The sequence below is a fragment of the Cyclopterus lumpus genome, chromosome 6, assembly GCF_009769545.1.
Source record: "Cyclopterus lumpus isolate fCycLum1 chromosome 6, fCycLum1.pri, whole genome shotgun sequence".
In the NCBI taxonomy this organism is placed as follows: Eukaryota; Metazoa; Chordata; class Actinopteri; order Perciformes; family Cyclopteridae; genus Cyclopterus; species Cyclopterus lumpus.
The window spans coordinates 26,692,518-26,707,411 of NC_046971.1; the positions used below are offsets into that span (position 1 = coordinate 26,692,518).

Sequence of the window (14,894 nt, forward strand, 5' to 3'; positions counted from 1 at the left end):
ATAAAATACACATAGCACTATTTAGTTATTATCCTTACAATAAATCACTCATAAAATACATACAACACATTGGTTAGGATAAGGCTTAGTGGGCGGTACCAGAGGTTTAACACAATAACAACTACTTCCCAATACACGCTACCTTCCAGGGGCCAGTGGTTCCAGTTAGTTTCAGTCCACTTGGCTTTGGAGTGTGAATGGTTTGACGATGGTGGAGCATTCACGTGCCGAGTGACATTCTGACGACAGACGTCACTCAGCTGTCACACGGCGTTGCATTCGTGCATCGGGAGGTCTGCGGTTCGATCCTCGACTCCTCCAGTCCGCATATCGAAGTGCCCTCCTGCGAGGGGAATTAGTCCGGAGGCCTGATTGGCGGTTGGCACCTCGCATGGGGTACGTGTGTGTGAACCTGTAGATGGTTGATAGGTATAGTTATCTTCATCTTCGCACACAAGAAATGAATTAGCAAACAAAATGCGTCCAAACTTCAGTAATTAACTTGAAAGCTCTCAAAACTAAATTGAACAAATGTTGGTATAAATACATTAATCAAACAATTATGTACGCTGAATATTATTCAAACCTACAAAAAAACAAAACACAAGGAGGACTTGAAGCCCCTCATTTTTTCCAAAACAATATATTATTAAATGGATTCACCCCGACCCATCAGATTACATATGGTTAGATATAGAACAAACATTTTGTATGGACATTCAGATTTCAGACATTCCATGTGTCAGCCAATCAATCAAACGCCATCTTTGTTTCAAAACATTAACAATAGCAGAAACTATGACAGCCTGGTGGAAATTTCACAAAATCACAAATATCACTTTTTATTCAAAATGTACTCCTATATGGAACAATCCGGACTTTCTAAGCCACAATACACCTCTTTATCTCCACACATGGTCTGCTAAAGGTATCACTCATTTGAAACACATCTTCACTAACAACACCCTGGTTTCATTCCCCCATTTGGTTCAGAAGTACGGCATCGGGAACAATCACTTTCTGGAATACCTGCTAATCAAATCATCTATTCAATCCAAACTTAACATTAAGGCCACTAATCTAGAATTACCCCCTTTAACTTCACAATTAATTAATATCACCTCCTTAAAAAAGTTAATCTCAAAAATATGCAAGACAATATCACAGTCTGACCAAACATCAATAAAATGGGAATTAGATTTGTCTATCACTCCCGATGCTGGCTTCTGGATCCAAATCTGCAATAACATCTACTTCATGACTAAAAATGCAAATTTACAACTAATACAATATAAAATACTTCACCGAATTCACTATACTGGGCAAACATCTGTCCACATTGCACCCAAAATAGTCTGGATAGCTACGTTCACACTGTCTGTCTGTCTGGGTTACCTCTCACTTCACCCCCTTCACTGGGCCTACTGGGAGACATTACATCTATTAATCTAAACAAAACTAACCGCCGATTACTCATCACACACTGGAGAAACCTCATGACAGAATACATCCAAATCATACCTCCATCATTCATAACACAACACCACTCCATCTGGTTATCCTTTACTTTGTTTTTACAAACATAACACCACACATTCTATTAATTAAAAAAAATTAATAAAAAAAATTAATATATATAATAATAATAATATGTGTTGTGTTGACTTCACACTGGTGTTGTGTTACATCTGTAGGGCTCCGGCATATATATAGAAATATAATATATGCGAATAATTGTTCCTGTGTGTGTTTGTGTAACTTCAAGACTTCAAGACTTAAAGTGTGACTTCTTTTGTTTTACGGTTATTTCACATGAATACAATAATTGAGTGAATGTACTTTGTCACCATCCACCACTGTCTCTATACCAGTGTGAGATCTTTCTTCGTCCTACTCACCCGTCACCTGTCACCTTTCTGATTTGACTTTGATGCCAGCGATCAAACTTCCCCTCATTAGTACGCGGAGTAGAAAAGGTCTGCAGAGGCCCGAGTGTGGTCACAGGGAGCCGTGTGGCAGCTCGTGGACACGGAGTGATGGATGGCCCGTCACCAGGTTGACGCCTTCATTTTAACCTTGTCACCGGACTACAACTCCCCCCCCCCTCTCCACTGCTTCTAAATCACTGCTCCTTCTTCCTCTACACCCTCACTTGCCTTCTCGACAGGTAAAGACAAAAAAAACCTTGTGGACTCCTGCCAGGCCATTTATGAAAAAAAATATTTTTTTGTGCACTGCCGACTGTTGCAGGTTATAAATATAAATAACAGACTCCGCCATCAAATGTTGTCAGCGCGGTCGGCGTGCCTCGCCTTGTTAGAGCGGCGCTCCGTACATGTGTGACCCGCTGTGATTGATGAATGAGCGTGTCCGACGGAGTGGCACCCGGAGCAGCTCCACCAGCCGGAGCTGCTCCACCACCCGGAGCGGCTCCAGCTCCTCCACCCGGAGCGGCTCCAGCTCCTCCACCCGGAGCAGCTCCTCCACCCGGAGCGGCTCCAGCTCCTCCACCCGGAGCGGCTCCAGCTCCACCACCCGGAGCAGCTCCTCCACCCGGAGCGGCTCCGGCTCCTCCACCCTGAGTGGCTCCGGCTCCTCCACCCGGAGCGGCTCCGGCTCCACCACCCTGAGCGGCTCTGGCTCCACCACCCTGAGCGGCTCCGGCTCCACCACCCTGAGCGGCTCCGGCTCCTCCACTCGGAGCGGCTCCGGCTCCACCCTAAGTGGCTCCGGCTCCACCCTGAGTGGCTCCGGCTCCTCCACCCGGAGCGGCATGTAGAACTACGTCAGCCTTAAGTGGGGAACAGTGCACAGCTGCTTCCGCCGCTACGTGCTTATTGATGGCCGAGACATAGAAAGTAGACGGATGCCGGTCCACGTTATTGGTGGAAATCAGTGCGTTGCATCCTGTTTTGCTAACATAACCTGTTCATGGCAAATATCCACCAGGTTTGCTTTGTATATTCTTTTTTACCCCCAACCTTTTTCTCTGGTACCACTGCTTAGGTCAAACTACAAAAATCGAGTATTACGTTTATTATCACCAGAGGATAAACTCCAAGATCTTTCACTTCCCACCCCTCTCAAGCTAAAAATTAAATAAAAGAAAATCTATGAGCTGCGACATCAGAACTAGGGCCAGAAATACTTTATTGATCCCGGAGACAAGTTTGTACGTAAACAATGGAAAATAGAAATAAAGGAGTCTCTAAAATGTGTGAATTTTTACATAATGTGAAAAATACAACACTAATATATATATAAAAAGTATGAATGCCGTAATAATATTTTTCGTTATTTATTTAATTTGATTGTTTTTATTAACCAGATGCTCTAGCAGTTCCTGTAATTCCTCCCTCAATCTGCTCTGTGCGACGCCCCCACATAAAAAATACTCTATATTTAGCCGGGCAGAGCCAAGAGATGCTTTATGAAACATACTTTGCAACTGATGACTCACAATTTAGATTGTATAGTAGAGATGAAACGCTGCCCACTATTGGTTTGGAGCACGAGGCCAGGAATTACACATTGCACCTTTTAAAACCTTTGGGTTTAATATTGAAAAAGCAAACAAAGTGAAACTTTTGTAATACTTAACTCAACCTTAAACCTTTCACGTATCCTAAACTAAGTACTTATAACCTGAACTTAACCACTTATAATATGCAGGAAACAAGCTTCGTCTCTCGTGTCAATTGTTTACCCACAATGCACCGCACATGCTCTTTTTCAGTGAATGCGGACCATCGACCAAATTCCCCCCAAACGTGCATACGGCTAAATTGTCGAGTAACGCGGTTTCTGTGAGAAAAGAGTCTTGGTCGATAAGCGTATGTATCACATGACATCCATCATGTGATACAAGTGCCCCAACATTGAATGCTGGAGTGAAATAATACTGGAAAAGCCAATAGCACATATAAAGAATGCATGAATGTGCCTACACGAGCTGGACACCAGTACTGTTACTTTCCTTATCTCCTGACAAGAAGGTCCTAAGCTGAGCCGGACTCTGCAGCCCCTCGACCTGCAGCTGCTCTGGTTGAGAGCACAAGCCAAACCCTCAAATTGTAAATTAAGCTAATGAGCTGCATTATGTCTGCTGTGATTAGATGGTATTTGCTCCCAGGATGCTTTGCCCCGCAGAATAGAACATTGGTACTTAGTCCGCCGCCAGGAAGCAAAGTCTACCAGCGCTTATGTGGCACTCGCATATGCGTGTGTGTGTGTGTGTGTGTGTGTGTGTGTGTGTGTGTGTGTGTCTGCGGGCGCATGCTTGTATGGGACGGCATTTCAGCGAGTCTCTTTGTGCCTCGGATGCTAATTTCGACAGTAATTGTGTTTCCATTAAAGTGCTGGCATCAATTCTTCCATACTGCTAATTTAGCCAGCACCCGTTGTCCTCCAAACCACCATGCTCACACACACACACACACACACACACACACACACACACACACACACACACAGGTTGACTACTGAGTACACTCTGTATTTAACTACACACAACACTGTGTCCTTCCACAGCCTCTGAACCCCATCGCCCTCTCCATAAAGCCACTAACATATTGCTGTAACAAAATGGTGACCGCTGCGCTACATCGTTGACTTTATTTGATGTCGTGGACATTTTGTTAATGCATGTCCACCGAATCCGGATGTAAATTATTAACCGTTAACCAACAATAAGTTAACAGTCACAGTTAAAACCGTTATAAATGTATATTAACGAGCAAAACTCTGCGGAGCGGCTCACTGAAATGATCTAGCTGGTCCACCTCGGGCCCCACAAAGCTCCTACACTACTACTAATGCAGCCAATCAAATCAAACAGGAGATGGGTTTCATTACTTTACCATAACTTCCGGTTTTGAAAGCCGGTAGACGTTACTGCTGACTTCCTACTCGCTGCCACACACACACACACACACACACACACACACACATTTGCGGACAGAGAGAATGTCAGGCCGACAGACAGCAGACAACCTAACAGTTGGTCTAATTACTTCAGGGAGACTTACTGGACAGGTGGCTGCATGACCCGACCACCTCGCGGCTGCTCGCTCTGCCTGACGGCCGATCTGTGGACTCTCACACCGGAGCCGGCGGCTCTCCATCGATTGCCCTCCCGAGTTCTCGTTGCAGCCGGACGGCTTGTTTGACGCTTTAAATACAGCACGCAAGACTCGTCTTGTCTGTTGAAGGTTAATGATCAAGGTTTTAATTGGCATCGCTAGTACTGAACCAGTACAGCACTTCAACATGCTGAATACCAGTAAGGATGAGCCCCAGTGCCTTCCAAGCCATGCAGAGCAAGCTTCCACTTCATTGGCAGCCCCTCTTTAAATAGCTATTGGGCTTACTAATTAGATACACTTAATAAAAGGTAAATATAGCCTATACCAATATAAATATTACAACATTTTTTTAATTTTTTTATTAAGGATAATTTATTTTGGGTATTAGATGCCTGTGACAAAAATAGATGCATATAGGATTATTGATATTTTGGTATAACCCACAACAGAAAAATGTAACCTAGAATTGAATCAGCAAGCATTCATGGGATTAGTGTTAATATAGCAAATAGCAGCAAAGATACAAATGCAGAATAACTGAGCATGGAGATTCAATGTATTATGTGTTCCTTTAGGAAATATTCTTATCTCAAGGATCGCTTGTGTGTTTTTTTTTTTCTCCGTGGTGTTTTTTCCTGGACGCTCAGGCATTGACATTCATTAATATGAAGGATGTTACGACATACATACCTGTGATCTTCCACCGCAACACCAATTTTTACAATCTTAATTACCTATCTTAACACGTTTCATGGGTCGACAAGGTCATTTTCATATTATACCAAAATGAACTTACAACAATGGCTGCCTGAGGGGAGCAGATCAAATCCATTATATGTAGGCCAGCAGTCAAGTGCAATGTACACAATGTGGAGTTATTGGGCTACAACGTGCAAAAAGCAGCAGTACGGCACTTGTCAACAAACAATGCCAGACTACGTTGCACCGACTGACTGCATATGTAATGTTTGATTGTGAGACATTTCCTGAGCTCCTAACTCACTTCCTCCTCAGAGCCCACGGGCCAGATGCCATAATCCTGGTGGATGGACAGCCTCTGCAGACCAATGGGGAGCTGGGGATGTCCCAGATGCTTCACATAGCCAGTCAGATTGCAGCTGGGATGATCTACTTGGCGTCCCAACACTTTGTGCACCGCGATCTGGCAACCAGGAACTGCCTGGTGGGGAACGGACTGCTGGTGAAAATAGGAGACTTTGGCATGTCCAGAGACATTTACAGCACAGATTATTACAGGGTAAGACGGTTTGTTTCATGCAAACACAACTTTTTCTTTTCTCTCATGCATGTTCCCCCAAAATGACAAATGCATTGCGGTATACAGTGCGCATGTCTCATTTACACAAGGCCCGTTTCAGGAAATGATCCCAGAAGATGAACCCATTCATCGTGTTTTCCCAGAAATGTGCACGTCGACTATGGCCAAATTCATACCGTGGCCACTCATACGACAAAGTTTGATTGCGTTTGCGGAATGAATGCCAGCGTCAAACTGCAGGTGAAGACAGCAACAGGGAGGCTTAGTTCCTGAGCCTGGCGCTCGGGTTATGTGTGAGGCCAGTCGACGGCAAACGGAAATAGCTTCTCAGTGAGAACCAAACAAATGTAATTTCAAATGTGTGTGATATCTGTGAACCTGGACCTCCGAAACCAACGGTTCCAACTACCAACTGTCTGTCTGCTCAGCGTCTGACATCAAGAGACCCTCAAGCGTCTGTACAACAATATAAACCGTTTTTCCATCCAAATACAAATTAAACCCATCCACGTCATTGTTTTATGGTCAGGGCAACTGACGCAGTATGAAGAGTGACTTTCAACAAGGAGAACGCTGTAGGTACACATTTATTTGAACCCAAACCACAACCTCTTCCCGAGTCTAATCAAGTACTTGTGTGGCCTCAACCAAACTAGGAGCTTTTATTGCGCAAGTAAACCTGCATTGGAAGTTTATTTGACCTTTATCAGATGCCTTCGTTGTGATCCATGCAGACTCACCTTTGGAGGTTTTCATTCTGCTTTTGGATGATCTCAGTTTAGTTCACTGGACAGATGAAGGACGGACATCCGATTGCGTTCTACCAGTGTAGCTGCAGGAGAGGAGGCTGCAATACCGTGACTGGCCATCGCATTATGAGTAATGTTGTCGCGTCTCCAAATGATTCAGCCTGCAGCTGTTTTTTTTTAAAGGATTTGTAATGTTTTAATGAGTCCCAGATGAGATGTTGAAAATGATCAGGTGGGTCCCAGATGGAGAAAGTGAAGAAGCTCGCCTATACGTGTCCTGGCTGTGCAGATGAGGTTCGTCTTCATAGACGCTTGCAACAGCGACTCATAGGGATTTTCAGGAGACTCTCGCAGTACTGTAATTTAATTGGCATGGTGGGAAATAATTTGTATTTGGCAGTAAATGTCAATGACTCCATCGAGTCCCATCCCCCTAAGTAGCTTCTGTGGACTGCTTTCTTTTTAATGGCTGCTCCTCCATCTCAGCGGTGCCCACTGGTAGACAGCAGCAGCAAGAGGCAGACTGACTTCATTTCAACCCTTATCTGCAGTGAACTGGTTCAGTTGTTTAAATTCCTCATGTGCTTTCACCTACCTTCTCCTTAATGCAGCATAATGTTGTTTAAGTTTCATTTGTCGTATACATTTCTGGTAGACAGACAGAAGTATATAGCTGCTTTAAAGGTACCACGTGTATTATATCTGGCCATCATTTTAGTTTGAAAGTTCATTGAACTAATGAACTAACATTGTCAACAGAATGTGAATAGATTACAGTGTTGACGTTGTATCAAAGACGTCTTTTTTGTGTGCAATTGAATACAAATAAAAGGCCTGGCCCCTCCCATCTCGTGGTATCTCTCGGAATTAGAGAGGTGAGGCCCCGGTAGACGGGCCAACGTTTCTGTGAAAGCATTGGCTTGACTTCAGCCAACGGTGAACCGGATCGGAAAACTTTCTGTTTGCACCAATACACAGATTTGAACCGACGCTCTACCAGCCCATTGGGAATTGTTTTTGTTTTTTTTGGACGAATCCGAGCCGCCACAGCTGCCAACTGAAGCTCAGACCCCCCCGGGGCCACTGCATGCTACGCCTCTTGGCGATAGCAGTCCCCTGCCGGCAGGCAGGACGTGAAGAACGCACATTTCTTCACCCAGCACAATATCTATCTATAACTCTTAAAACATACACAAAGCCTACAGTTGGTGTCCAGGAAACAAACAGATGTACACTAAAGGTCGACGTGAAGATTAGAAGATGACAGTGAGCCAAAAAAGTCCTTTTTCCAGACGCCAGGCCACAAATCCACCCGGCTGCACTCCGTCTGAGAGGACAGAATGACTGGCTGGTTAACATGCGTCAGCTGTCTACATTCAGGCTCAGACAGCCAAAGTGACAGAGGATATAATTTTCCTCCAGTGATCCTCCTTCCTGTGCACATTGTTTGCCTGCAGTCAAACAGAACTCTGTCTGCAGCTCACACGGAGAAGATTGCACCGAGGCATTCGGGACCTCAGGGTCAGGTGGAGTCTCCATGCTCACGGCTGTACCCGGCTTCCCGGACTTTACAACGTAACAGAACCAAAGCTGCAGTGCATATATTGCGATCCACCTCTGCCCTTCTGGCCGCTCAGTTTTGAAATATTCTACTGCATATTGATGCTTTTCCACGACTCTGCTTTCTTCTTAAATTGCGAAAAATGTCAATCACAATTTCCCTGAGCCAAAGAGAGCATCTTTGTGTTTCTCGTTTTCTTGGTCCAACAGTCCAAAATCCAATAGATATTGAGTTTACAGTGACATAAAAAAAATAAAAGCTTGAAACAGTGAATGATTAAACCTTTTAATTAATGCACTGCACTGTGGAAGGTGGTATAGATTAGTCTCAAGCCAGCTCTCAGCCAAAGGCTAACAGTAACCCCGGGCTTGAACATGAAGCCTGAGAATACATGTGATTAATGCAGAGCTTTTGAGTGCTGTCCCAGAATCCTCTTCTGGAAAGACAGGTAGAAATCCACTGCACTTTTTTCTCTCTATTCAAGACATCTGAACCCAATTTGAGAGCATGACAAATCAATTTCAAAACGTTGCTTCGTCGAACTCAAATAGTCCATGCTTGCACATGGATTTGCTCTGCTGCTGTTCAAACTGTACGCTTGCACTCAGATAAATTGTTGCTTGCACCGATTTCCCGCGCTCTAGCTGCAGCCCCCTCTCTTCACACTCTTGTGCACTCGTTTCTCAATAACCTTGTCGAGATTCCCCAACTAACAGGTGGAGTGTGCAAAACCGGATATCTCAAAAACATCCTTGAACTATCGACCGTTATGATGGGATCATATCAGACGTGACGCCCAATCAGGCCATTGGCGTAACGTTGGGGGCGTCAGAATGGGAATACAGAGCCAGCCAGCCCTCCTGCTTCACAGCTCTGTTCAAATAATACGTACATTTGTTACATAACTTCCATACGGGAGTTAAGTGTAATTAGGTTATGTCCAAATTATAGTGCATTACCGTTTGTTGGTATAAGTAGGAAAAGTGAATGAGAAGAGCCAGCAATGAGCAATGCCAGTGAGTCAGCATGCACGAAACCAGAGTCGTAGAACTGGGATGCAGCTATCTTTCATTTGAATGATTACACTGTAATGACATGTGGAAAAGAGCGACAGGAAAAAGGATAACGGAAGAGCACCCGCTGGACTGAGACGCACTTTGTATTGAGCTATATTTTATAGTTAAACTATGGAGTTTTGGAACATAGTGAGCTATGGAAGACGTCATTTATTCTGTCGGAGACATTCTGAATACATGAAGGGTTACATGTCCAATGCAAAGTACACACTTTTTACAGCATCTTCTCCAGTTTATAGGGGTGCTTTTATATCCATCACTAAAACTTGAATGTCAAATAAAATTGTAAATAAGCGAAATCAATGCACGGTGATTTCATGTGGTTTAGGCTGCCACTCTTCATTCACTCCAATAATGATTGATGAACATCATTTCCTGTTGACAAAACGGAAATACTGCAGAAGCTTTATCTCAGGAGTCGATGAGCTGTTAAATGAATGAGCAATCATTGACAAATTAATGTTGTTTTTTGATGGAAATGGATTAAATGAAGATACAGCTTTACCCCTTGGATTTCCCATGCCCTGAACAATTATACAAGTCAGTGTATGTTAATGATGAGAGAGAAAAGGGCTCGAAGAGGTTACACATAGTAATGATCACCAATAAGAGATGGAATTAAAGTTGTACTCATTGAATATTGAATGAATGACTAATTCATGATGTACAAACGGGTAAAGGATGGCAGGACAGGAGTAAGAGGCGATGGGGGGAGGGAGGAGGGAGGAGGGGAGGGGTGCAGGAAGGTCGATTAGTCAGCGGCACACTGGAGGTCATTCATTATGTGAGTCGTGATTAGGAGGCACATATTTGACTAAATTAGTCAAGCTGCTTTATGATTTCACAGCCGTTGGAGAGCAGGCAGAAGCATGAATAATGATTCAGTCTGTCTGATGTACACGCTGTCGGATAATAGAGAAGACATTCCGGGCTTCTCATATCCTCACCATTACTCATGTTTGATTAGAGGAAATCCACCCAATGACAGAATCCACAGGCAGGGAGCGGCCTGCTGTATGTTATAACCCAGTAGGCTGCATCGGGTTTCTATTGGATCCTCATTATCATCAATGTGCCTACGGTTTTGTATTTTAAAAACATTTCACTGGTAATTCTTTTACTATATACAGTTTGAAAGAATGTTATATGTGAATGTAACTCTTGAAGAGAGTGTGTTCAGGAACCCAGTCTGTGGAGGTTCACTCATACTCATAATACTCATATTAATGTACTAAATGAACATCACGCTGTATTGAAGAAGACTTGAAACTAGAGATTGAGGCCAAAAACTAATGTTTACAATGTTTACTGAGGGAATACATCAAGAGAAGTAGAGTCATTTATATAGACTTCTATACAACCAGAGGAGTCGCCCCCTGGTGGTCAGGAGAGAGAATGCAGCTTTAACACATGAAGCATAGACTTCTATACAACCAGAGGAGTCGCCCCCTGGTGGTCAGGAGAGAGAATGCAGCTTAAACACATGAAGCATAGACTTCTATAAACCAGAGGAGTCGCCCCCTGGTGGTCAGGAGAGAGAATGCAGCTCTAACACATGAAGCATAGACTTCTATACAACCAGAGGAGTCGCCCCCTGGTGGTCAGTAGAGAGAATGCAGCTTTAACACATGAAGCATAGACTTCTATACAACCAGAGGAGTCGCCCCCTGGTGGTCAGGAGAGAGAATGCAGCTTTAACACATGAAGCATAGATTTCTATACAACCAGAGGAGTCGCCCCCTGGTGGTCAGGAGAGAGAATGCAGCTTTAACACATGAAGCATAGATTTCTATACAACCAGAGGAGTCGCCCCCTGGTGGTCAGGAGAGAGAATGCAGCTTTAACACATGAGGCATAGACTTCTATACAACCAGAAGAGTCGGCCCCTGGTGGTCAGGAGAGAGAATGCAGCTTTAACACATGAAGCATAGACTTCTATAAAACCAGAGGAGTCTCCCCCTGGTGGTCAGTAGAGAGAATGCAGCTTTAAGACATGAAGCATAGACTTCTATACAACCAGAGGAGTCGCCCCCTGGTGGTCAGGAGAGAGAATGCAGCTTTAAGACATGAAGCATAGACTTCTATACAACCAGAGGAGTCGCCCCCCTGGTGGTCAGGAGAGAGAATGCAGCTTTAACACATGAAGCATATACTTCTATACAACCAGAGGAGTCTCCCCCTGGTGGTCAGTAGAGAGAATGCAGCTTTAACACATAAAGCATAGACTTCTATAAAACCAGAGGAGTCTCCCCCTGGTGGTCAGTAGAGAGAATGCAGCTTTAAGACATGAAGCATAGACTTCTATACAACAAGAGGAGTCGTCCCCTGGTGGTCAGTAGAGAGAATGCAGCTTTAACACATGAAGCATAGACTTCTATAAAACCAGAGGAGTCTCCCCCTGGTGGTCAGTAGAGAGAATGCAGCTTTAAGACATGAAGCATAGACTTCTATACAACCAGAGGAGTCGCCCCCTGGTGGTCAGGAGAGAGAATGCAGCTTTAACACATGACGCATAGACTTCTATACAACCAGAAGAGTCACCCCCTGGTGGCTAGTTGAGATATTGCAAGTTTAGGGCACTTTTGCATTGTTCAGAATCAGAGGTTGCACCCTGGCCACAAGCCAGGAGGGTGAATCAATGAAGTAGATTGGATTCATGAGATTTGCAAAGGACATTTTAACACATTTCAAAATGGCAGAAGACTCAATCTCGACACAAATGGGCGTGGACAGATTGGTTGGATTGGTCTGGACCCACAGAATCTAGGACAAAAGGAACAGTGTCATTTCAGTTAATACATTGCCCTCAAAACAAAGCAGTAGCATACAAACATCATTTTGAGAAGACGGGGCTGGACGTCCTCCCAAACACATTTTGGAACAATGTAACAATACGCACAATGTTTACCTTTGGTAAGAGGTAAACAGGTCCGGACAATTACCTTGAATCATTCTGTATAACGAAATGTGATTTTTCATTCTAAATCCCAAAGTTGATTCCACATTGTAAAACTGGGATTTTGAATACATAATATTTTCTTTTGACTTGCATAATAATGGCATTGTATGAGCATGTGCCCACATGTACGTTTGACTAATTTGTGTGTGTCCCTTAATAATTGTGGCGTTTCAATGATGGCGATATCATCCCCCAAAGGCATCATGGGTAAGATATTCATCACACACTTCATCATACACATTTCATGCTCATCTCTAAAACCTCTTCCTTCTATGTGTGTGTTCAGGTGGGAGGTCACACCATGCTGCCTATCCGCTGGATGCCTCCGGAGAGCATCATGTACAGGAAGTTCACCACGGAGAGTGACGTGTGGAGCTTGGGAGTCATCCTGTGGGAGATCTTCACTTACGGCAAACAGCCGTGGTTCCAGCTCGCCAATAACGAGGTACGCTACCTTATCTTGCTAATGGTGGAAGTCTCTTTTAAGTCATGTAGGACTTTTATTAGCCACGGATAAGAACTAAATTAAAGGAACATTCCTTCTGATTCGCTGAGGGGATATTTGTCTTTTTAAACACAGAATACACAAAACACAATGGAATACATAAAACATAATAAGTACCTCCTATCGTACCGCTTTTTAATGATGTTAAAGTGTTCCCAGATCTCATCTTATTTACTCAAATGATAAAATGACAAAAGTATTCAATAATTAAGACCGAGGTTATAATAAACAGGATGGATCCCTTGAGGTTGATGGAACTTGTCAAATGCTTCATGGCAGAGCTCCCACGCAGTGATGTGTAAAAAACAGGTCTCAAGAGTTATGAGTCATAGCTAGTAGCAAGTAGTGCTGAAAGAGGACTTCCTGGTACTCGTTCCTTCATCCTCAAGAGCACATTATGTGCATGGAGTCTTTGTCCTGTTTGGTAGGAGGACCAACTGGCAGCTGTCTCATCCTCCATCACTGGGTGAGTGAAGGGAGAGTCCTGGCATTTCCATAAGTGGACACTTGTTGTCCCAAAGGATGGACCAGAGATGCAGCGAGCTCAGCAAGTGGTGTGTGGGAATTGAGTCAGGAGGTATTGATCAGCACGCCGGACTCTAGCAGATTCATTATGGTCTGTTTGTGCTACATAAAGGGACTGGAGATCTCGTGGAGATCAGCCAGGCAAAGAAAGTAATGACGCACACAGAGCCCTAGACTCACACTTTCATTTTTTTAACTGGAGCATGTGCGGAATAATTCCATCCCGGATAAGTTATGATCTAAAAATGTAAGGCACAATACACACTGCAGGAACACTGAAGGACCACTGAAGGAACACTGAAGGAACACTGAAGGACCACTGAAGGAACACTGAAGGAACACTGAAGGACCACTGAAGGAACACTGAAGGAACACTGAAGGAACACTGATGGAACACTGAAGGACCACTGAAGGAACACTGAAGGACCACTGAAGGAACACTGAAGGAACACTGAAGGAACACTGAAGAAACACTGAAGGAACACTGAAGGACCACTGAAGGAACACTGAAGGAACACTGAAGGAACACTGAAGGAACACTGAAGGAACACTGAAGGACCACTGAAGGACCACTGAAGGAACACTGAAGGAACACTGAAGGAACACTGAAGGAACACTGAAGAAACACTGATGGAACACTGAAGGAACACTGAAGGAACACTGAAGAAACACTGAAGGAACACTGATGGAACACTGATGGAACACTGATGGAACACTGAAGGAAGACTGATGGAACACTGAAGGAACACTGAAGAAACACTGCAGGAACACTGCAGGAACACTGATGGAACACTGAAGGAACAACTGATGGAACACTGATGGAACACTGAAGGAACACTGAAGGAAACACTGATGGAACACTGAAGAAACACTGATGGAACACTGAAGGAACACTGAAGAAACACTGATGGAACACTGAAGGAACACTGAAGAAACACTGATGGAACACTGAAGGAACACTGAAGGAACACTGAATGAAACACTGATGGAACACTGAAGAACACTGAAGGAACACTGATGGAACACTGATGGAACACTGAAGGAACACTGAAGGAACATTGAAGGAAACTGCAGGAACACTGGATGGAACACTGCAGGAACACTGATGGAACACTGAAGGAACACTGCAGGAACACTGATGGAACACTGAAGGAAC

The 14,894-nt window shown here is 44.0% G+C and overlaps 1 protein-coding gene across 1 annotated transcript in view; it reads left to right on the plus strand.

Moving 5' to 3' along the window:
• LOC117732328 (NT-3 growth factor receptor-like) overlaps nucleotides 1-14,894 on the plus strand; it is a 174,868-nt gene that overhangs the window by 155,262 nt on the left and 4,712 nt on the right. The window contains exons 16-17 of the mRNA XM_034535220.1: nucleotides 6,099-6,342; nucleotides 12,995-13,153. Coding sequence (XP_034391111.1) covers nucleotides 6,099-6,342; nucleotides 12,995-13,153 — 403 coding nt within the window. The remainder of the gene's footprint in view (nucleotides 1-6,098; nucleotides 6,343-12,994; nucleotides 13,154-14,894) is intronic.